This window comes from Lontra canadensis, unplaced genomic scaffold (assembly GCF_010015895.1).
Source record: "Lontra canadensis isolate GAN:19392208 unplaced genomic scaffold, GSC_riverotter_1.0 scaffold171, whole genome shotgun sequence".
Taxonomy (NCBI): Eukaryota; Metazoa; Chordata; class Mammalia; order Carnivora; family Mustelidae; genus Lontra; species Lontra canadensis.
This window is the reverse complement of record NW_022631165.1, coordinates 562,213-583,803: the sequence shown is the minus strand read 5'-3', so window position 1 is coordinate 583,803 and position 21,591 is coordinate 562,213. Positions and strand designations below refer to the sequence as shown.

At 66.3% G+C, this 21,591-nt stretch overlaps 6 protein-coding genes across 12 annotated transcripts; 3 read left to right on the top strand and 3 right to left on the bottom strand.

Moving 5' to 3' along the window:
* The first annotated feature begins 1,492 nt into the window (after positions 1-1,492).
* On the top strand, positions 1,493-6,457 carry WDR24 (WD repeat domain 24). 2 transcript variants are annotated; one of them, XM_032845929.1, is made up of 9 exons: positions 1,493-1,737; positions 1,963-2,445; positions 3,438-3,615; positions 3,759-4,431; positions 4,921-5,039; positions 5,117-5,238; positions 5,333-5,437; positions 5,518-5,858; positions 6,026-6,457. In XM_032845929.1, exons 2-9 carry the CDS (start codon positions 1,965-1,967, stop codon positions 6,377-6,379), a joined length of 2,373 nt encoding a protein of 790 aa, XP_032701820.1. In that variant the 5' UTR covers positions 1,493-1,737; positions 1,963-1,964; the 3' UTR covers positions 6,380-6,457. The 2 variants fall into 2 exon arrangements, with proteins under 2 accessions (XP_032701820.1, XP_032701819.1); XM_032845928.1 differs by lacking the exon at positions 1,493-1,737 and having other exon boundaries at positions 1,818-2,445.
* A 190-nt stretch (positions 6,458-6,647) lies between these two features.
* JMJD8 (jumonji domain containing 8) lies at positions 6,648-8,997 on the top strand. Of its 2 annotated transcripts, XM_032845963.1 has the most exons (10): positions 6,668-6,777; positions 6,850-6,948; positions 7,127-7,175; positions 7,253-7,349; positions 7,436-7,504; positions 7,598-7,717; positions 7,804-7,871; positions 7,946-8,080; positions 8,162-8,258; positions 8,837-8,997. In XM_032845963.1, the coding sequence occupies exons 1-9, from the start codon at positions 6,683-6,685 to the stop codon at positions 8,240-8,242; spliced, it is 813 nt and encodes a 270-aa protein (XP_032701854.1). In that variant the 5' UTR covers positions 6,668-6,682; the 3' UTR covers positions 8,243-8,258; positions 8,837-8,997. The 2 variants fall into 2 exon arrangements, 1 of the variants encoding a protein (XP_032701854.1); XR_004381272.1 differs by lacking the exon at positions 7,804-7,871 and having other exon boundaries at positions 6,648-6,777.
* On the bottom strand, positions 8,291-10,743 carry STUB1 (STIP1 homology and U-box containing protein 1). Its single transcript, XM_032845960.1, has 7 exons — positions 10,447-10,743; positions 9,679-9,877; positions 9,426-9,591; positions 9,125-9,212; positions 8,938-8,994; positions 8,741-8,857; positions 8,291-8,662 (listed from the first exon to the last, which is right to left on the bottom strand). Exons 1-7 carry the CDS (start codon positions 10,603-10,605, stop codon positions 8,537-8,539), a joined length of 912 nt encoding a protein of 303 aa, XP_032701851.1. The 5' UTR covers positions 10,606-10,743; the 3' UTR covers positions 8,291-8,536.
* A 285-nt stretch (positions 10,744-11,028) lies between these two features.
* Positions 11,029-11,803, top strand: LOC116860161 (atherin-like). Its single transcript, XM_032846053.1, has 2 exons — positions 11,029-11,612; positions 11,705-11,803. The coding sequence occupies exons 1-2, from the start codon at positions 11,070-11,072 to the stop codon at positions 11,801-11,803; spliced, it is 642 nt and encodes a 213-aa protein (XP_032701944.1). The 5' UTR covers positions 11,029-11,069.
* Positions 11,804-12,190: 387 nt separating this feature from the next.
* RHBDL1 (rhomboid like 1) lies at positions 12,191-14,841 on the bottom strand. 4 transcript variants are annotated; one of them, XM_032845950.1, is made up of 8 exons: positions 14,712-14,841; positions 14,075-14,236; positions 13,617-13,841; positions 13,393-13,541; positions 13,193-13,305; positions 13,018-13,118; positions 12,877-12,937; positions 12,191-12,801 (listed from the first exon to the last, which is right to left on the bottom strand). In XM_032845950.1, the coding sequence occupies exons 1-8, from the start codon at positions 14,748-14,750 to the stop codon at positions 12,530-12,532; spliced, it is 1,122 nt and encodes a 373-aa protein (XP_032701841.1). In that variant the 5' UTR covers positions 14,751-14,841; the 3' UTR covers positions 12,191-12,529. The 4 variants fall into 4 exon arrangements, with proteins under 4 accessions (XP_032701841.1, XP_032701844.1, XP_032701842.1 ...); XM_032845953.1 differs by having other exon boundaries at positions 12,191-12,708; XM_032845951.1 differs by having other exon boundaries at positions 14,075-14,233.
* Positions 14,842-16,561: 1,720 nt separating this feature from the next.
* Positions 16,562-21,492, bottom strand: RHOT2 (ras homolog family member T2). 2 transcript variants are annotated; one of them, XM_032845930.1, is made up of 19 exons: positions 21,429-21,492; positions 21,258-21,316; positions 21,100-21,181; positions 20,962-21,005; positions 20,218-20,271; positions 19,781-19,833; positions 19,598-19,706; positions 19,331-19,432; positions 19,151-19,249; positions 18,942-19,050; positions 18,735-18,855; positions 18,436-18,520; positions 18,209-18,351; positions 18,023-18,123; positions 17,809-17,939; positions 17,646-17,726; positions 17,412-17,534; positions 17,121-17,323; positions 16,562-16,862 (listed from the first exon to the last, which is right to left on the bottom strand). In XM_032845930.1, the coding sequence occupies exons 1-19, from the start codon at positions 21,463-21,465 to the stop codon at positions 16,736-16,738; spliced, it is 1,863 nt and encodes a 620-aa protein (XP_032701821.1). In that variant the 5' UTR covers positions 21,466-21,492; the 3' UTR covers positions 16,562-16,735. The 2 variants fall into 2 exon arrangements, with proteins under 2 accessions (XP_032701821.1, XP_032701822.1); XM_032845931.1 differs by having other exon boundaries at positions 16,564-16,862; positions 21,258-21,311; positions 21,429-21,490.
* Between the last annotated feature and the right edge of the window lie 99 nt (positions 21,493-21,591).

The following is a 21,591-nucleotide window of genomic DNA, read 5'->3' as shown; positions in this document are numbered from 1 at the left end:
CAGCTCCCTAGTGGGGAGGAGGCAGCTGTCCGTTTGTCCAAAGTATTATTGCAACTGCAACGACTGTAGGAGGAAAAATTAAGGGGAGAGAGGAAAACAAACAAAACCAACCAACCCCGAAAATCATTTTCTTATTGTACATAACGACCTCATTCTCCTGTATATGCGGAAGATATAACCTTATATTTGGTAAGTGTTTCTTGTGCTATTTTATCACGTGACCTGTTTATAAAAATATATATTAAAAAAGTTGTAAAAACACGTGTCTGAGTTTGGAGGTCATCAGACCACGGCGAGGGAGGGTGTGTGCGCGCGGCGTGCCCCAAGGCTCGGGATTCTTGTGCACCTCTCGGCTCGTCAGACTTACTGGGTCTTTCAACACGCACAGGCCTGGGGCCACAGACAGGAAACACAGCAGTGGCCAGAAGAGAAGGTCCCTGCCCTTTCAGGGCTTCTGAGGGAAGTGAATGATGCTGCGGTCATCGCACATAATATTAACCTCGAAACGCCCCGGATCTCGGGACGCCTGGCTGGCTCAGTCGGTGAAGCTTCTGACTTTGGCTCGGGTCGTGGCCTCAGGGTCCTGAGATGGACGCCCGTCCCCCCACTCACGCCCGTGCGCTCTCTCGTTCAAATACGTCCATAAACCTAGCCCAGGCTGCCAGAAGGGCAAAAACGCGCCCTGCTTCGTGCGTCCGGAACCTGAGCTCACTCCGGAGAGGGCGGGGACGCCGAGGAGCCCGCAGCGCAGCAGGGCAGAGCAGACGCCACACCAGGCAGGGAGGCTCCGAAACGCTCTCGCGGTGGCGCGGGCTGCGCGGAGCAGCGGGTCCTGCCAGGCCCTGGACTGCGGAGACCCGGGCAGCCGCGAGCCCCGCGTGAGCAAGGGGCCAGCCGCGTGCGTGCGACAGACAAGCAGGACCCGGAGGCCGAGCGCCGCGGAGACCCCCTGCTGGATGCGAGGGCCCAGGGAGGCCGCGGAAAGCGCGGCCCCAGGCCGAAGCCTGCAGCGCGGAGCGCACAGCGCGCAGCTTCGGCCGCTGCTCGGAGCGCGCCGGGGGCGGGGTGGGCCGCGGAGCGGCGGCTGCGGCGGGCGTCCCGGGAGACGGCTGGAGGGATGCGGGGCTCGTTAGGGGGGATGGGCTTGCCGGCGCAGTCGGGCACTAGCATGCAAACTCTGTGGCAAAAAGACCGGCCGCTGAGGCGGGACCGGGGGAGCCCAGGGCAGCGCTTCTACCTCCGTTCGGGTCGATGCCTCCGCCTCCACGAGCTCGGCTCCCTGACCCGGAACGTTTGCGGCGCGGGGGCCCGCTTCCGGTGAGAGGCGGGCAAGAAGGGGCCACTTCCGGCGAGCCGGGCGCCGGGGGACAGGAAAGCGAAGGGCTGCTTCCGGCGCGGCGGTTCCGGCCAGGCCCGGCCCGGCAAGTTTAGGAGAGGGTCGTCGTGGTCGCGGAGGGAGAGGCTTGTCCAAGCCCCCTGGCCGCCGTCCCGCTGCCTCCGCTCCCCCGCGCGCGCCGCCGGCCTCCGGCCAGTGCCCTCAGGCTCCCTGAACGGCTCGGTCCTTGGCGTCCGTGTGCGTCCCCGCGCCCCTCTGTCCCTCCCCGGAGGCCCCCGGACGCACCGTGTGGACCGCGGGAACTCCCTCGCTTCCTTGCGGGGACTGACGGACCGAAAGACCAGGGATCGCCCCGATCCGACTGTTGGCATGGAGCGCTGGCCCGGGCTGGGACGGACCAGGTAGGGGCTCCCCGGAAGGCAGACCGGACGGCCGAGCTGCGGGACAGCGATGTCTCCTCACTGAGGGGCAGCCCGCTGTTCCGGACGGGCTCGCCAAGACTGACCCGTCCAGGACAAAGCCATCCGGGGGGACCCAACCAGGGTGAAGGGTCGCAACTGACAGGCCCCGCCGGGCTGATCAGCCCAGCTCCGGTCAGCGACCTCCTGTCGCCCCTACCGGCGCAGACATGGAGAAGATGTCCCGAGTGACCACGGCCCTGGGTGGCAGCGCGCTGACCGGCCGCACCATGCACTGCCACCTGGATGCGCCGGCCAATGCCATCAGCGTGTGCCGGGACGCGGCCCAGGTGGTCGTGGCCGGCCGCAGCATCTTCAAGATCTACGCCATTGAGGACGAGCAGTTTGTGGAGAAGCTGAACCTCCGTGTGGGCCGCAAGCCCTCGCTCAACCTGAGCTGCGCGGACGTGGTCTGGCACCAGATGGATGAGAACCTGCTGGCCACGGCGGCCACCAACGGTGTGGTGGTCACCTGGAACCTGGGACGGCCATCCCGCAACAAGCAGGACCAGCTGTTCACAGAGCACAAGCGCACGGTGAACAAAGTCTGCTTCCACCCCACCGAGGCCCACGTGCTGCTCAGCGGCTCCCAGGACGGCTTCATGAAGTGCTTCGACCTCCGCAGGAAGGACTCCGTCAGCACCTTCTCGGGTGAGGCCCCGGAGGCAGGTCGGGCAGGTGGAGAAGTGCGTGGTGGGCCTCAGAGGTCTTCACACCTGCTCCCGGAGAGCACCAGAAGAGTGGGTGCGGGTCAGCCTGGGAGGGGCCGGGTATGGGACCAGGGAGAGGGCCGGCCTGAGCGGACTGCAGCCAAGCTGGGCCGCTGAGCGGAGGGTCTGTCTTGCTGCCTCCGAGCTCCAGGCCACTTCATGGCAGGAAGCCCACCAGGGCCTCCCCTCCGGGACAGAGAGAGGGTGGGGTATGCTGCCCACCCTCCCATCCAGTTCTTTTCCTAGCAGGCCCAGCTTCTTGACAGCTGGCCTTGCGACATCGAGGTTGTGTCCACCCTGAAGAGACCACACGAAGCATGGGGCAGAATCCTCCGTCGCCTCAGAGCATTGGGGGCCTCCCAAGACCCTGAGCTACCTGCGGTGTGGAAACGCGAGCGTCCTTGAAGGCTCTTGGGGTGGTGTTCCGTGGGGGTGGACACAGACCTTTAAGGTCCCCAGTCCCCTAGGGCGGACCCAGCAGCTCCAGCTCAAGGGGAAGGGATGCGGCAGACGCTGGGGGACCCTCATGCAGGCTGCCTCGGGCCTCTCTCGGGGGAGCGCATACCAACAGCACGGCAAGGCTCCCGTTAGCTCAGTGGTCTGACAGCCAGTCCTGGAGCCATGCCACAGCTCTGTGCAGGGACGGCGTCAGCACAATCCAGGGGAGAACTGGGGTCAGGGGTTTGGTTCAAAAACTACATGGCGCCTGGCATCCCGCTCCCTGGCCTGGTCTGCCATTTCTTCTGTGTGAAGCCTCTCTTGCCACTGTCCGCCCCAGGCAGGCTTAGGGCTGTCTACTCCTTCTTCTAGCCTCCCCACTGTTGCTGCGGTCAGGCACGTGGCCACAGTCCACAGCCCCTCCGAGGGCTCCAGCCTTGGCTGCTCTCTGTCCCAGAGCCTCACCTTCTCCCTCCAATGATGTCCCGCCCACAGGCCAGTCGGAGAGCGTGCGGGACGTCCAGTTCAGCATCCGGGACTACTTCACCTTCGCCTCCACCTTTGAGAATGGCAACGTGCAGCTCTGGGACATCCGGCGGCCCGACCGCTGTGAGAGGATGTTCACTGCCCACAACGGGCCTGTCTTCTGCTGCGACTGGCACCCTGAGGACAGGTGTGGGGCGGGGTGGCGTGCGGGCACAGGCAGCAGGGTGGGACGATCGGGCTTATGGAGGGCTGCCTCCAGACCTGCGAGGCAGAGTGGGGAGTCCTTCCACCCCTGGCGAGGACACTAAGGGCTTCGTGGATCTGTTATAGGGGCTGGCTGGCCACAGGTGGGCGTGACAAGATGGTGAAGGTCTGGGACATGACCACGCACCGCGCCAAGGAGGTGCACTGCGTGCAGACCATCGCCTCGGTAGCCCGAGTCAAGTGGCGGCCTGAGTGCCGCCACCACCTGGCCACCTGCTCCATGATGGTGGACCATAACATCTACGTGTGGGACGTGCGCCGGCCTTTTGTCCCGGCTGCCATGTTTGAGGAGCACCGTGACGTCACAACAGGCATTGCCTGGCGCCACCCACACGACCCTTCCTTCCTGCTCTCCGGCTCTAAGGACAGCACACTGTGCCAGCACCTGTTCCGCGATGCCAGCCAGCCTGTCGAGCGTGCCAACCCCGAGGGCCTCTGCTATGGCCTCTTTGGGGACCTGGCCTTTGCCGCTAAGGAGAGCCTGGTGTCCACCGAGTCTGGGCGCAAGCCCTATGCTGGTGATCGGCGCCATCCCATCTTCTTCAAGCGCAAGCTGGACCCTGCCGAGCCTTTTGTGGGCCTTGCGTCTAGTGCCCTCAGTGTCTTTGAGATGGAGCCTGGCAGCAGCAGCATGAGCTGGTTCGTGGACACCGCTGAGCGTTACGCCCTGGCCGGTCGGCCTCTTGCCGAGCTCTGTGACCACAATGCCAAAGTGGCTCGGGAGCTTGGCCGAAACCAGGTAGGTGGGGCGGTCCAGGGACCATGGCCTTGGGGGCGCCCCCAACTGGTTACCCAGACCCTACTCTGGTTTCAGCGCTCAGCTCTGGTGGTGGCCACCACCAGCCACCACCCTGGTAACTGAGGGTACCCTGTGCCCTGAAGTGGGCCAGATGCCAGTGCCACCGCTGGGGTGCAGGCCTGGTGCGTTACGGTGTCCAAGCCCCCACTCGTGGCTCACGTTTGCTTTTGGATTTCCCAAGGTGTCTGACTCCACAAAGGACCACATTGCTTCTCACTGTCTTCCTGAGCCCATGGGCTCACTTCCTTGTTCACTGCTTCCAATTTCTGCTCCTTCCTGTGCCCTCGTAGGACAGAGACCAGATTTGCGTCTTTGGCATAGGCGTCCGCTTCTCCTGCTGGGGTGGACCAGGACATTGGGTGCCTGGGGCGGTCTGCATGGGGTGCCGGGAACCCAGACCGCTTGTGAGTGCCTGGTGCCTGCCCCTAGGTAGCGCAGACCTGGACCATGCTGCGAGTCATCTACTCCAGCCCTGGCCTGGCGTCTGCCGCCAGCCTCAACCACAGCGTGGGCAAGGGCAGCTCCTGCGGTTTGCCACTCATGAACAGGTACATGTCTGGGGGTGGCTCTCCTCGGGGTGGGGACTGTTGGAGTCCGTCGACCCACTGGCCTTCCCTGCGCCCAGTTTCAACCTGAAAGATATGGCCCCAGGGTTGGGCAGTGAGACCAGGCTGGACCGTAGCAAGGGAGACACACGGAGCGACACAGTGCTGCTTGACTCCTCGACCACACTCATCACCAATGAGGGTAGGCTGGGGGGCGGACAGGGCACTGAGGGGAGTGGGGCTAGGGTGTCCCAGAATCAGCTCCCCTGCGACGCATCCCGCTCCGTCGTGGGCAGATAACGAAGAGACAGAGGGCAGCGATGTGCCTGCAGACTACCTGCTGGGCGACGCGGAGGGCGAGGAGGACGAGCTGTACCCACTGGACCCGGAACACGCACACCGTGAGTCGGGGCGCGGGGAGTGGCGCCGGCTGGGGGTGGCCAGAGGCTCAGACCTTGCCCTCCCCGTCCCTGCCTCACAGCGGAGGAACCCGAGTACGTGCTGCCTCAGGAAGCCTTCCCCCTGCGCCACGAGATTGTGGACACACCCCCGGGCCCCGAGCACCTGCAGGACAAGGCGGACTCCCCGCACGTGAGCGGCAGCGAGGCAGACGCAGCTTCCCTAGCGCCCGTGGACTCCTCCTTCTCGCTCATCTCCGTGTCGCATGCTCTCTACGACGCCCGCCTGCCCCCTGACTTCTTCAGCGCCCTGGTGTGTGACATGCTGCGCTTCTACGCAGAGCAGGGTGACGTGCAGATGGCTGTGTCCGTGCTCATCGTGCTGGGCGAGCGTGTGCGCAAGGACATCGACGAGCAGACGCAGGTGGGTGACTGGGCCGGCGGGGGTCCCCACCATCCCCAGGACTGCCCCCGCAAGCCTGTCTTCTCCGTCCACCCCCGCTCCCGCCGCCCCTAGCGCGCCCCGGTTGGGGGGAGCCCCCAGCATGCCCGCCTCCAGGCCTCGGCCTCCCGCCCCGCCCGCCCCCCCAGGAGCACTGGTACACGTCCTACATCGACCTGCTGCAGCGCTTCTGCCTCTGGAACGTGTCCAACCAGGTGGTCAAGCTGAGCACCAGCCGCGCCATCAGCTGCCTCAACCAGGCGTCCACCACGCTGCACGTCAACTGCAGCCACTGCAAGCGGCCCATGAGCAGCCGCGGCTGGGTGTGTGACCGCTGCCACCGCTGCGCCAGCATGTGTGCCGTCTGCCACCACGTGGTCAAGGGGCTGTTCGTGTGGTGCCAGGGCTGCAGCCACGGCGGCCATCTGCAGCACATCATGAAGTGGCTGGAGGGCAGCTCGCACTGCCCCGCGGGCTGCGGCCACCTGTGCGAGTACTCCTGACCCGCCTGCGCGGGCTCGGCCGGGGCGGGGCGGGGCGGGGGCCACAAATAAAGGAGGCAGCAGCCGCAGTCTGAGGCTGCCTGTGCGCCGCCGCCGCGCCCAGGCTCCGCGCCGGGCGACTCTGGGGGGCGGGGGGCACGTCGCCAGGGGAACCGGCCGTGGCCGCCGTCCCCTTCCCCGCGGCCTTCGCGCAGCCTTCCGAAAGTGCCCTCCTTTTCGAGGCGGGGCCCGAGGAACTGCTTCCGGGGCGGGCGCCGTTGCCACGACGACGGATCTCCCGGCATGCCTCTCGGCGGCGGGCTCATGGCGCCGGGGGCGCGGCCGCTCTTGCTGCTGGCGGTGTGGACGCTGGCGGCTCTGGCCCAGCGCGGCGCGGGAGAAGCGGGCGACGGAGGGTGGTGAGCGGCGCCGGCGGCCGGGGCGGGGCGGGGCGCGCGGTGGGGCGGGCCGCTGACACGCTGTGCCCGCAGGCAGCGGCGCGGGCCCGGGGCGCCGGCGGCCCTGGCAGAGGAGCAGCGCTGCGCCGTGGAGCGTCGGGCCGACCTCAGCTACTCCGAGTTCGTGCAGCAGTACGTGCGTCGCCTCGCACTGGCCACCCCTCCTACACCGCAGTGCTCGCGCCCTCGGGCTGCTTGCGAACCCCGCCCCCTCCCCGGGGCTCCCGAGAGCAACCCCCTTTTGAGCTAACGCGGGTGGGCTGGCGTGGGTGGGCGAGAGTGAGACCGGGCTGTGCCTCTGCCCTTCCAGCTACGCCTTCTCCAGACCCGTCATCCTGCAGGGCCTCACAGACAACTCGGTGAGTGCGGGCGCCCCTCCTGGCCACTTGGCACCCGTGCTGGGCCTGGCCCTTGAGTCTTTTCCCCACCCCTTCAGAGGTTCCGGGCTCTGTGCTCCCGAGAAAGGCTCCTGGCCTCGTTTGGGGACACCGTGGTTCGCCTGAGCACTGCCAATACCTACTCCTACCGGAAAGGTGAGCTGCCCCACCCTGCGGCCCAGCCAGCATGCCAGCATCTTGCACGCGGCCTCTGCCAGTCCTGATCAGCCCCTTTCCCGCAGTGGACCTGCCCTTCCAGGAGTATGTGGAGCACCTGCTGCATCCCCAGGACCCTACCTCCCTGGGCAATGGTGAGTCCGATCTAGTTGGCCATGGGGTGGGACGGGCATCTCGGAGTGCCCAGGTGCCAAGATCCCTGCACCTTCTCTCTTCTTTGTTGACAGACACCCTGTATTTCTTTGGGGACAACAATTTTAGCGAATGGGCATCGCTCTTTAAGCACTACTCCTCACCACCATTTAGTCTGCTGGGTACCACTACCGCTTACAGCTTTGGAATCGCAGGTGGGTACCCTACAAAGGGGATTTGGAAGGGAAGAGCAAATTCTAAATTGGGTGGCATCAGCAGCTGCTCACATATGACCCCACAGGAGCTGGTTCTGGGGTGCCCTTCCACTGGCACGGGCCGGGGTTCTCAGAGGTCATCTACGGCCGCAAGGTCAGCACACGATGGGGGCTGGGGTTTGGGGCTTACTGACTGCAACAGAGTGACCTTGCTGCTCCCGCCCTCAGCGCTGGTTCCTGTACCCCCCGGAGAAGACACCAGAGTTCCATCCCAACAAAACCACGCTGGCCTGGCTTCAGGACATATACCCAACTCTGGTACCATCTGCAAAGCCCCTGGAGTGCACCGTCCAGGCTGGAGAGGTCAGTAGGTGGCACAAAGGGGCCAGGCTGGACCCGATGCCACACCAACTAATCCCTGTACCCCTCCCTATCCTCCACCAGGTGCTCTATTTCCCTGACCGATGGTGGCATGCTACACTCAACCTGGACACCAGTGTGTTCATCTCTACCTTCCTCAACTAGCCAGCTTGGGCGGCTGGTGAGCCCAGCACACACCAGCACACACCCCTATAGTGCTCACAGATTTTATTACAGGACAGCGGTGGCAGCAGCCCACCCTCGCCTGCTGTTTCTGGCCCAGATGGGGGTGGAAGTGGGGCTCGTGGTCCAGCAGCAGAACTGATGAGGGTGGGGTTGGGGACACCAGGGCAGAGATCTAGGGACACAAACTATGTACAGGGACTGGGAGCTACTGCCCCAAGGCCCTCCTGAGCCAGGGTACTAGGCAAGGCGGGCAGCCCTGGCCCTTGCCCGGCCTCAGTAGTCCTCCACCCAGCCGTTCTCGGAGATGAACGCATCAATGACCTCTTTCATGGCCAGGTTGGGGATGAGCTGTTCCTGGGTCAGGGGGCTCCGGGTGACAGGGTCAAAGTGGCCCACGCGCTGCAGTGTGCAGTGACAACAAGGTCAGAAAGTGCTCAGTGGTTACGGGTCCTGCTCCCAGCACTCGCGGGCCCTCACCTGCAGGTGCTCCTCGATGTCCTTGCGGTCGTAGGTGATGCCGCTGGGGGTGATGCATGGCTCACGCATGAGCTCAAAGCTGATCTTGCCACACAGGTAGTCCGGGATATCTCGCTTCTGCAGCACGTGGGGTGACATTAGGCACCGGGATGGGAACAGTGCTCCAATTCCTGCTACCCAGAGGACAGACAGCTTACCTTTCTCTTCTCATCCACCTGGGAGAAAAGCTCATCCATGTCTGCTAAGTACTTGTCCTGCAAAGAACCAAGCAGCTGCGCGTGGGCCACATGCCCTGTTCCCCTTCCCCGGGCACAGGCACGGGCACCCTCCCGACACAGGCACGCAAGCACGCACACATCCACACGTGGGCCGGGGCACCCTCACGTGCTTGGCCTCGATGCAGGCCTGCTGGGCCCGGATGTGGCCATCGTCCTCATCACCCTCATGGTTCCGCTGGCATTCTTCTAGCTCCCTGGGGGTCGACCAGGGGCTAGTCAGAAACGGGTGTGGCCAAAGAGCTCACACTCCACCCCGACCTCGGGCTCATTCAGGTCTCGCTTCCCTCCATCTCCTGCTTGCCAGTGTTGGCCTTCAATAAACACCTGTGTTCTTGACTCAGCGTTAACCCCGGAGTGCTGACTTGGGGGTGGGTGGGGCCCTGGAGCCTGCCACTAGCGCCGCCCACCTCTCCCGCTCGGCCACAATGAGCCGGGTGAGGTAGGAGTGCAGCTCGCTCTCCTGGTGGATGCGCCGCTCCTCGATGCTGTTCCAGCGCTTCTTCTTGGCGATGCGCAGAGCACTAGGGATGTCATCCCCAAAGTTGAGCCGCTGCTCCTTGGCCAGGTTGTAGGCTAGGAGAACAGGGGCTCCAGGTCACCGGGCCAGTCCATCCGCCTGGTCCCAGGCACCCCTGTAACCCTGACAAGCTGTAGGCCCACCTCGCTGCAGATTGGCGATGGCCTCGTCATAGCTCTCCATCTCTAGCTGGCATTGCCCCAGGAAGAAGTGTGCCTTCACAGACTGCCCGTCCAGTTCCAAGGCCCGCCGGCAGTCGGCCAGGGCCTGCTCGTGCTGCTGCATCTTCAGGTAGCACAATGCCCGGTTGGTGTAGTACACTGCCACCAGAGGATTCCGGGTCTGGGGACCAAGGCCAGGCCAGCCAGCATGAGGGAGTGAGCTCTGCGCCCTTTCTCAGTCCTAGGCCCTGTCCCAGGCCCAGTTTAGAGCCCGCGGCTAGAACCCCGACACCAGAAACTTCTCAGCTTCAAAGCCCTTGCATACTGCGGGCTGCTGGAGGGAGAACTCCCGGTCCTGAGGCCTGCATGAGCCCACCCTCTTGACTCCCAATAGATCTTGGAAGCCTGTTTCCCAGACCCGGGGAGAGCCCCAGCTTTGGGCCTGGGGTTCTCAAGGGACAAGGATCCCTGGTCCTCGGTCTGGGGGCCTCAAGCACCCTGAAGCTCCCACCCGCTGTACTTCTTCGGCAACCAGCACTGGCTCGAGAGCCGCGGCCCTCACCCGACGGAAACAAGACCATCACTGAGCTCTCAGAGCCCCAACGCCCCCGCGAACGAACCAAGAGCCTCCGAAGGTCCGGCGGGAATGGCCGGGCAAAGGCTCCAGGGAGGACGCGGGACCGAACCCCGGGCCCCGCCCCCTCCCCTGGCCCGGACGCCGGTCCCCTCCCCCGGCGCGGGCGCACTCACGATGGCGCGGCCGTAGCAGGCCGCCGCCTCCGGGTACTTGCGGCCCACGAAGAGCCGGTTGCCCTGCTCCTTGAGCTCCTGCGCGCTCGGGCTCTTTTCGGGGCTTCCGCCGCCGGCGCCCAGCCGCGCGCCACCCTCCTTCTCCTCCTTGCCCTTCATGGCGCCGCGCGGCACAGCCTGGGCTTCGCTCCCAGGCTCCGCGTCTGGCCCGCCCTGCACCCGCAGCCCGAGCCCGCAGCCCGAGCCCCCGATCCTCTCGGGCCCGGTCCAGCGATCCGCCACCGGAAGTTCCGGCCGCGTGGGGCGGGGCCAGCGCGGCGGGCGGACGCGCGGTGGGCGGGGACGCGCGTGCGCTCCACGGGCAGAGGGGAAAGGGGGCTGAGCCGGCTGGGAGCATGCGCTCGAAACAAAGCGACCCGCGGCGTCCAAGTCCGGAGCGGCGCCAAGAAGGTGGTGGGTGCTCTCGGCTCCGCCCCGCAGAGGCCCCGCCCCGCAGAGGCCCCGCCCGCCTGCGAACATGGCGGGTGTCCGGCCTCTAGCCGGCGGGTCGCGGTCCTGGCGCAGCACGGGGAGATGCCGTGGGCGCGCACGGACCGCCAGGGGCGGCTGGAAATCCCCGACCGATGGTAGGGCGGAGGAGGGGGGGGCGGTCGGTAGGACGGACGAGCCCCGTTGCCCAAGTCTCCGTCACCGCCCTTCCCCAGGCACCGAGAGGAGTGCCCGCCGCCACCGAGGCCCGAGCGGGGAAGCACGTGACACGAAACGAGCCGGAGCGGCCGCGGGCGTGCAAGCCGGCGGTGAGGGCTTCCCACGAGCGGGCGGGGCCTGGCGGCTCGGGCGGAGCTTCCTGGTGGGGCGGGAACGCTTGGCGAGGTCCACCACCCGTGACACCCCCAACCCACCCGGGCCCGGATCAGCCGGGAGAGCTGGGTGTCCCGCGGGGTCGCGGCGCAGCCGGCCGGTTCTTGTCCTTGCCTGAGAAATGGGCCCATGGCCGTGTCCATGACACTGCGGGTCCCTGGGAAGGGCAGCCCTGCGTCGAGCTGGTCCAGCCCTGGTGGGGCACGAGTCCGGCTGCAGGGGCTGTGGAGGCGGCGCCTTCGTGTCCCGCCGCACAGTGGCCGCAATTCACCCTCCAGCGCTCCCCGCTGCAGCCCTCAGCAGAGGTGAGGGGCCGTGGGCAGGCAGGGATGCAGTGTGCAGAGCTGTACGGGAGGATCAAGTGGACAGTGTCTCTGGGCCCCTAGGCCCTCTCTAGGCAGTCCCTCAGGGCCGTGGACCCCTCAGCATGTCGAGGCAGCAGTATGGACATGGGCTGTGGGACAGAAGCTGTGCCCCAACCTGCTGCTGGACCTGAGCCCCAGGCTGGCCATGCCTAAGGACACCACGCCAGCCAAGACATGCAGAGCACAGGCTGCCTGAACGTGGCTGTGGCCCAGGGTCTGCTCACCTGCCCGCAACCTCAGGCCACAGGTTTCCCTGGAGGACGGGCTGTCCAAGCAGGAGGCTAGCTGCTGCAGGACCTTAACAAATGCTAGAACGCACACCTGACCATGAGGACCACAGCTCCTTCCCACACCCATCTGTCTCTCTCACACACACACACACACACACACACACACATACCCTTCCTTCCCTCACACCAGTGCAGACAAGCAAGGGGAAAGCTCGGGTTGTCCACATGGAGGGAAGGGCCCTTACACTGCTCAGTGAGTGGGAGGGAGGCCAGGACAGCCCCCAGAGCCCTGGTACAGCCACCTGCTGCTGTGTAAAATATTTATTCATTCTCCAAAAAGGCTCAGACCGCAAATCGTGGGGGAGAGGCCGGGGCAGGGTCTCCTCTGGGGCCACAGCTGGGGACCTCCACTGCCTGGCCAGGCAGTCCTACCTCCCCAGGCCTGGGAGGGGGTGGCCAGGGCTGGTGTAAGGCTTGGCCTGGACTCAGTGGGTTACTGGGGACACCTGCCCCCACAGAGGAGAAGCAGTCTTGAGATGTACATTCACAGAGAGCAGACATGCAGGCTCGCCTGGTGGCCAGCCCACATACACCTGTGCCCTGGCCTGTGCAGCCCTGGGGAGCCCATCAGGGTGGTGGAGGGATGTGGGCGCCCAGCAGGTCGTAGGCGAAGATGTTCCAGAAGATGGCAAAGAGCAGGAAAGTGCCATAGGCGAGCAGCACCACCCACCAGCCACACTGGTCCCGCAGGCGTTCCTCATAGCTGCGCAGGATGGTCAGACCCATGCTGACCCCTACCACTGCACCTGCCAGGTGTGCCATGAAGCTGGGCTGGGGGCCTGAGGCAGGCAGTGGTGGGGAAAAGCGGAGCCACACGGCCCGGCCCACCTCGGAACTCACTGCAGAGAAAGGTGGCAGGTGGGGGGCGCCCTGGCCGTAGGCTGAGGCCCCCCAGCCCCCTGACCCCTACTTACTGCACACCAAGGCCAGCACCATCCTCAGCAGCTTGTAGGGACACCTCATCCCAGCCCAGTTCTGATGGGGCGTGAGACAGAGGCTGTGAGGCAGGCCTTGCGGGCCCCTCCCCACACCCGCCCCGCAGTCTGCCCTGTTACCATGACGACGTTGGCCAGGTGTGCCGAGCACAGGGCGTAGACCCCACCAGAGCCCCCCACCACAGGGGCCCGCATGTCGGTAATGGAGACAGTCAGGGAGCCTGTGTGAGCAAAGGGAGAGCCGTGAGGGTGAGGCTCACCGGGAAGAAGGCCAGGGGGCCCGTGCCTGCCTCACCTGCCAGCACACCGGCCAGGTAGAGCAGGCTGATGCGGAGCAGACCGTGCACCATCTCCAAGGGCACCCCGATCATGAGCTGCAGGAGCGCGTTGAACCCCAGTTGCTCCAGGCTGGCCGTGTGGGTGCAAACAGACGGGAGGTCAGCAGTCAGGCTGCCAGCCCGACGGGACGGATGCCAGAGGGGGGCCCTCACTCACCCGACGTGCATGAACATGTAGGTGAGGAAGCGCCAGGCTCGAGCACGGTGGCCGGGGTGGTACACGAGTGGGCTCTTCATGTACTCGGGGTGGTAGGTCTGCAGCACCCACTTGTTGAGGCGAGCTCCGTAGCACAGGAACACAATGATCTGGGAGGGAGAGGATTAGGGCCAGGCAGGGCCGGGCTTGTGGGTGGCCGCTGGGTGGCAGGCAGGTGGGCACACCTGGGCAAGGGTGACCGAGGCCATGAACACGGGGGGTGGGCAGCTGCGGTGCCGGTAGAAGTACCAGTGGCGGTCCACCTCTCGGGGCAGGATCTCGTAGGCCACGTAGCGCACAAACCGCTTGTAGACACCCAGGCCTGGCTCATCCAGCAGCCCGTCCCGAGGCAGTGCCCTCTGTCCATTGGCGATCGCCCGCTTAAAGCTGCTTGAGCGCTTACTGCTGATCTGGAGGGGGGTGGCCCTAAGCATGGGCCACCATACTCCCCGCCCCCCCAGAGCCACCCTGCCCCTTGGCCTGCCCAGCTCCTGGTCCAGTCGGAGTCCCTGCCCCAAGTCCACACCCCTTCCTGGTGGGAAGGGCAGGGAGTGGGGGCTGCCTGCCCACCCCACTCGGACCAGGCACTGTGCCTGCCAAGGCCTAGGCCCCTACCCCGCTATCCACCCATTATGGCACTGACCAGGTCCACCAGCTCCTGGTAGCAGACCTGGCCCCGTTCGTTGCTCTGGGCCAAGGCCACCAGCATGTCCAGCTTGGCCGGGTCCAGGGGCAGCTCATGGCTGTGCACCAGGCCGGTGAAGGTGTCCGCACCGATGAAACCTGTGTGCTCGGGGTCCAGCTGCTGGGGTGGGGGGGCCATCGGCCAAGGCTTGAGGGTAGGTCAGGCCTCCCAGGCCACAGGGCTGGGCCAGGCCAGCTGTGAGAGGCAGGCTCCAAGCACCCCAGGGCCAGACCTCTGGACCGGCACAGTCCCAGGAGCCACCAAGGGACCAGTGCCTGGGTCCCAGGCCTCCAGCTCCTCCAGCAATTAGGGACCTCCCCACCTCATTTCTGCCCTGCCCATCCTCCTAGAAGGGTAGGGACGAGGTCTGAGGACGATCTCCCTCCCTCCTATACCTCCCCAGGACCCCTGATCTGGCTCACCCTCTTCTGGGGTGTCAGGCAGGGGGCCAAGGTCGCGGGAGAGGGGGCCCGAGAGTAGGCGCGGAGCGGGGACTGGACCGCAGCTCTCTGGGAGCTCTGTCGCCTCTGCCCAGCCCAGCGGCGGGAGGGCTGCGGCGGGGGCGGTGCCGGCGCCCCCCACCCACCCCACGCACCTGCTCCTGGATAAGCTGCAGCAGCGAGCTCCTGTCCATAGAGCCAAGCGGGGCCGGGGGCCGGGGTCGGCGGCCGCGGCCGGAAGGGGCTGCTCTGCGGACGACTCCGCTCCGCCCCGGCCCGCCTGCTCCGCCCGCTCCGCTCCGCGCCGCGTCACGGAGCCAGAGCCGCCCGCCCGCGCGCGCGCTGCCGCCGCCGGCCCCTCCACGCGCGGCCGGGACACGCGCGCGCCCTGCTTGCGGACGCGCCCCGAGAAGGAACGGCCCCGACCGGAGCTCGGGTCTTGCCGCCCCGCTCACCGCCTTCCCGTTCTGTGCCGGGGCTGCTCATCAAGCGGGCACAGCGGCCGGGAAACTGAGTCACAGGGCAGCACCCAGATGCCTCCCTCGCGCGCCCCTCTGCTTGGAGCTTCAGCGCTGAAGCCCCCTCCTGGCTGCCCAGGACGCCTTCCTCAGGCCAGGGAACCCTGCCAGGCACGCACCGCAGTCCCACCGTGAGCCCCACCACCTGCACAAGGGCGACTAGTGGGGACAGGTGGGGAAGGCTTGGTGCAGCTGTCTCCACTCGGTCCACGGACACCAACCCACTGCACCCACCTGGGACCAGAGACCCCTGACCACTCCTGTGGCTCAGTGCTGGACAGGGGGACCTCCAGCTCCGCGAGTTCATGGGTAGCCCAGGCAGACCCACCGACGTCAGTGTGGGGCTGCAGCTGGGCTAGGAAAGGGTCCCTACTTCCTGGGGAGGGCAAGAAGAGCTCTCCATAGGAGGCGACAGAGACCACCGGGACGTGCCGTCAGAGCAACCCCTCATGGGCCCCTCACAATCCTGATGCCACAGTCCACACTCCTGGCAGCCAGCCCCACCCGAAGGCAGGTGAGAACCACAGCCATAGTACGAGGGCCAGTGGGGCTGGGAGGCTGGTGGAAGAACTTCAGGGTCAAGCCAGACCTGTGTCAGGCCACGGCATCTCTGGGGAGCATCACCTCCTACAAGTAGCACCTTGGGGCTTGGGGGAGGCTGCCTTGCAGAGAGGGCCCGATGCCAGGAAGGAGGGCATGCCCAGCCACACTGCAGGCTCTCTGCTCCAGGCCCCAGAACACATACCAAGTAGATGACCCGGCCCCACACTGGGTCTTCTCCTCAGCCCAACAAAGGTTCTCAGTTCCCAACCCTGTAGGGTGGGGCTCTCTGGCTGTCCCCCACCCAGGGCAGGGGGCTAAGGCATCTGGCCAGGGTGTGAAGAAAAACGGCAATTTCCCAGGCCGGTCCAACCCTGCACACCAGAAGCAGAGTGTCTGGGCACACCCCAGTCCCATCCCAGAGTCCTAGACCCTCGGCACACCCCAGCCAGACTGCTGAGCTCACGGCAGGTGGGAGCAGCCATCAGGAAGGTCTCGCTTCTCAGAATCCCGCAGGCCAGCTCAGGCCTGGATGGATGCAGAGGCTCCCAGACCACAGCTGGGCCCTGAGGGAGACCTCAGAATGGGGACCCAGGCCTGGAGAAGGGTGTGGGGCTCAGGAGTGAGGTTTCCAGCCCATGCTGAGACAAAGGACGTGTTGTGGTAGATTCGAGAAAAGTCGCCTTCAGAAAGCAGGATCCCAGGTGCAAAAGACACAAGTGAAGTTTAATCACGGGACCCTGCTTCGTGTCTTCCAGGAGGAGTGAGGGAGGCCCTGAGATGCTCAACCACGTTGTCCCCCGCCCCCACCTTTGGCCCAGAGTTCTGTCTTCTGACCCCCTTCACGCCCCCTGGCGGCTGTGCAGAAAGGAGCGGAGCCCTGAGAACACATGGGTCTGGGGTTCCTGCTTCCTCCCCCAGGACGCCCTGTCCCTCCAACATGTGATACCCCAACCGGGTGATGCCTGGCATCTGCAGCTGGGTAGGGACACAGGCTGCCAGGACTGGGGGGGCTGTCCTTGGGGCTCAGGCAGGCCAGTGGGCAGTGTCCCCAGAAGCCCAGGTGACACAGAAGGAAGACCCCGCGAGCAGGTGGCCCCCACACCAGTACCCTGGTGGCCTCACCGGCTCTTCACCAGGGCCCTGTAGAGTGAGAAGCTGAGGACAGCAGTGACAGCAGCCCCAATGGCCCCCAGTGTCACCCGCAGCCAGAAGGAGGTGGTGTGCAGCTCCCCGTGGGCCAGGTGTCTGTAGGAGAGAGAGGCCGGCTGGAGGCGCCCCAGGGGTGCTGCCCAGATGCCCGCTGTCAGAGCCCCCACCCCACCTCCTGGGGCTGCTCTCTGTCCGCGTGGGCACAGCCAAACGCCCCAAGCACAGGGCCCACCCTGCACCCAAGTGACTCTGGCCTCGATGCTACAGCGGCCCTGCCCTCCGGGGCCACAGGGACCACTGGTTCCCTGGGACGGCGCCCGGCCTCCCACCACAGGGCCGCGTGCGGGTACACACGGGAAAGCAGCCATGGTGGCGAGCCGGGTGAACACAGCAGTGCTGGGCTTGGCTGGACCCACACATGAGAACAGGGCAGGGGCGGGCAGCCGGTGTCTGCGGCAGAACTCCGCAGGCGACAGGCCGGGTGGCGAGATGCCTTCGGGCAGGTCTGCCTTAGAGGAGACAAAGAGGCAGGGGGTCTGCCCATCCATGTAGTGGCGCTGCAGAAAGAGAGGCTGCGTGAGGGGACCGTCCCGGGCGGCCAAGGCGTGGGGACTGCCCCAGAGGAACGCGCCAGAGGGAGCTTGCCTTGTAGACATTGGCGCATAGCGCAAAGGACCCAGGGTCGCTGCCGTCGAACACCAAGCAGGCCACGTCACAGGTGGCATCAGGCGCAGTGGCCAGCAGGCTGTCCGCACTCACCTCGCACAGCTAGACAAAGGCTGGGCTCAGGGAGGGGTGCAGGGCCAGCCCCGTGGGTCACAGTGACACAGCACACCCCAGCGCGGACCCAGGGTCTGTCCCGAGGACCCCAGCACTCACTATCAGGTACTTCTCCTGCCCGTTGACCTGCACCGTGTTGATGGCATAGATGGCTCGTCCCTCCGCGGGCTCCCTGGTGTCCTGGTGTGGAGAAGGGAGGCGAATGAAGCTTGCTGGCCCAGACGCTGCCCAGAGCCCCCACCGGCCCCCTGCAGATGCTCACCCCCAGGCTGCGGCCGAGAAAGGCCTGCAGGAATGCGGACTTGCCCACTCCGCGGGCCCCCACCACCTTGCACAAGAGAACGTTCCTCTGCGTCTGCCCCTTCTCCTGGTCCAGCCTCTTCTCACGAGTGACTGCGGATGGACAACCAGGGGCAGTGTGACCAAGGCGGGTACCAGGAGGGGGCGCTGGGCTTGGGGGGAGGGCGGGCACCCACCTGAGATGGCGTGGGCCTGCGAGTCCTGCTCGCAGAGCGTGGGGTAGCCCAAGTAGCCAAGGTGCTCGAGACAGCGCCGGACATCCACGTAGGTCACCAGGCTGAGGGCGGGAGGGGCGGGCAGCGCAGGGTCAGGGCCGAGCGGCCGGCATGGGCAGTGTTTCCGTGGGTGAGGGCTGAACTCACGTCCACTGGCAGAGGTACCCATGCAAAGACAGCCGGCCCGCCTCAGTGCAGACCTCGAGAGGCAGCTGGGGGCCCCACGGGGCAGCGGGGAACACGCTGAAGAAGCCGTCCAGCTCTGCAGGCGAGAGGCAGCCATCGCGGTCCTGCGGGCAGAGGGGCTGCAGTGACACGGGCCCGGAGGCGGGCGGGATCGCGGCGGTGCAGGGCAGAGCTCACGACACCCTTACCCGGTCGTGCCTCTCAAACACCCTCTGCACGAACTGGTACCCGAAGTGATTGAGCTCGGTGCTGCAGCCGGGGGGCACGTGGAGCCTGCGGGGAGGCGGGGGAGTCCGGTTCCCGGGTCCTGGGGGAGCCCTTTGCCCACCACGCTCCCCGTGACTCCTGTGTCTCCGCACAGGGAGGCTCCTGCACCAGCCCTCAGCCGAACACCGCGGCAGGAAGGCAGCCAGGATGCCGTCGGGGCAGGGGCCCTTCGCTTTGTCCCATCCCAACTCCACAGCCAGGGAGCCCCGCCCCCACTCACGGCGGGACAAGGTAGCCCGGGGTCAGCGCCAGCGTGTCCCCATAGCCAAAGCGTCGTAGGATGGTCCACGTGGTCTCGTGACGGCCCCGCTGGATGAACAGCGTGTTCAAGAACAGAAAGCCTGTCCCAGAGGAGACAGACGACAGGTAGCGCTGAGCCCAGGCAGGCCCCTGCGGCTCCCAGGGCACGGCAGGCGTCCAGACTCACCGTCCAGGGTCAGCCGGTCATCCCGCACGCCTCCGGCCACGTTCTTGCACACCACTGTCTTCACGTCCTCCAGGGCCTGAGGGGCCAGCGGGTGCCCAAAGCAGGATTTCTGCCCCCGAGGGAAGTCACCGTCAGCTAGCCAGTTTCCCCAGCGAGTGCTTGGCTGTGCCCTCCAGGGACGGGCAGCACCAGCAGAGGGGGCGCCGCACCTGGAAGGCGTTGAGCTCCTCGTCACTGAGCGCCTGGTCCAGATCCTGGTCCGAGAGTCTGAAGATACGCGTGAGGGCTCGGACACACGCGGGCCTCAGCTGCAGAGACAGCCGGCTCAGGGCGTGTCCTGCGCCACCGCTCCCACCAGCCTGGCCGCCTCCCCAGAGCCTGCTGCCCACCTGCTTGGCCTCGGGGTCGTAGAGCGGGGCTGTGGGGTGCAGCACAGCCTTCTGCGCGTAGTAGAACAGCTCCGAGATGTTCCTCAGGTTCTTGGCAGAGCACTGGTGGCCGCGGGGACAGACGCAGAGACGTGACCAATACCACCAAACACAAAGGGGCCCCCCGACAAGAGGCAGGCACGGGCTGTCTCCCAGGAGACCTGGGGTGTCCAGAGGCCAGCAGCAGAGGCCAGAGCACCTGGGCACGCACTCTACCCGCCCGCTCACCTGCACGCATGTCTCGATCTCAGGGAACTGGTTCATGACGGGCAGCACAGCCCCCATCGAGCTCCCCGGCCGCAGGTCCGACTTGTTGCCCACCAGGATGATGGGGACCCTGCAGGGAGAGGCCAGCGGTCACCGCGGATGGGGGAACCAGTGGCTCCCACCCACCTGGGCCCTGCCCGTTACCTGGAGCCCTTATCAGTCTCCCCATTCACCAGTGGGATCCACTTGGTTCGGATCTGAAAAGCAAGACCTAGCCGTGAGCACAGGCAATCCCCTGTCTGGACTGGGGGAGGTCAAGGCCCGCTGAGGAACAAAGTTCTGGACACCGGGAACGTGGCCACTTGGAGAGAACAGTCGGCAGATGGACCTCACTTGATCCTAACAGTCCCCAAACACCCCCAAGGAATCTGGAATCAGCAGCCCGAGGCAGCCCCTGCCACAGTCCTGGTAACCACCCACATGCTCTGTGGGGAGGCGGGGCCGCAGGAGCTCCAGCCCACAGGCTCCCAGCGCCCAGGCCCTGGGTCAGCTGAGTGTCCGCCTGCAGCTTATTCAGAGGACAACCGGAGCTGGGTGCCAGAGGCAAGGACCTGCGGCGCAGAAGGTGCTCCCACCCTCACCTTCTCAATGGTGGCCTCCTCAGACACGTCGTACACCATACACACCACGTCTGCCTGTGGGAAAGGGGGTGAGGCACAGCGTGAGCACGGGCCTCCGGCTCCACGCCGCCTTGCTGGGGCCAGACGCCTCGGAACCCCACCCCTCCTCAGCACCCCGCCACAGCCAGGGAGCCCCAGACACCGTCAGCTGCTCCTCCTGACAAGTCCTCCCGCCCCCTCCACCGGAGCCACCAGGTCTGCCAGGTCTCCCGCAAGGCTCAGGACTCCAGCCTTGCAGCAGCCCTGCACTCCCGTGTCATTCCAGGGCCAAGGGAGGATTGACAAGAAGGCTGCTCCCGGGTAGCTGGGGCCTTCGCCCTAGCCCAGTGATACCCCGGGACGCAGCAGAGGCTCCCCTCAGGCGCTTGGCGCGGGCACAGGTGCTCCTGATAACAGGTGGGCAGCGGTGACTTGAAGCCTGGCTCAGGGCACCTGCTGTGGTTCAGAAGCTCAGAGCAGTGCCCTGGGCTACGGGATGGTGGCACAGGCAGTCAGGGCACAGGCTGGGTAAGGGGTCACTTCTCCCCAGAGCCAGCCGGCTGGCCAGCCATGCAATAGCACGGTCCCTCTTCTCTCCAGCGTCCGGCAGGGCAAGCCCAGGGAACCGGACAAGTGGCAGGATTATCGAGGCCTCGGGCCCCTGAGCTCCTCCGCCTAATCCCTGGCAGGCAGCAGCGGGGGCGCAGCCCTCGGGACACAGCGCACCTTGTGAATCTCGTCCCGGAGCTCCTCTGGCGTCTGCTCGGCTTCTGCGGGGAGGGAGAGAGACACCGGGGCTGCGGAGCCCGCCGGGAGCCCGCCCCCACCCCGCCCCCGGGGCACAGCGCGGCCGGCCGGCTCCACCTGAGTAGTCCACGATGTGCGTGGGCACCCTCTCCGGGGTGACGTCTGCGGGGATGGTGATCTCCTCGGCGCGGGGAGGGACCTGCAGGGGACGCGGCGTGAGGGCGGCCCGAGGCCCGGGACCCGCACCGAGGGCTGCGGCCGCGCGCGCCTCTCACCTCCGCGGGGAACTCCTCGCCCACGAGCGACAGGATCAGCGACGTCTTTCCCACCTGGGCTGCGCGGGGCGGCGCGGTCAGCGCATCGGCCAAGGTCGCCGCGCCCCCTCCCCACTCCGGCCCCCGCCCCGCCCCCGAGACCCCTGCCCGCCTCCCCAGCCCGGCGCCTACCCTCGCCCAGGAGCAAGATGCGCACGTCCCGCTTCATTGCGGCTGCACGGGCCCCGACCTCGACCCCGTCCCCGGCCCCGACCCCGGGTCCCGAACCCGGTCCCGACCCCGGTCCCGACCCCGACCAGCGTTCCCCCTCCCACCGCACTTCCGGCCCCCGCCC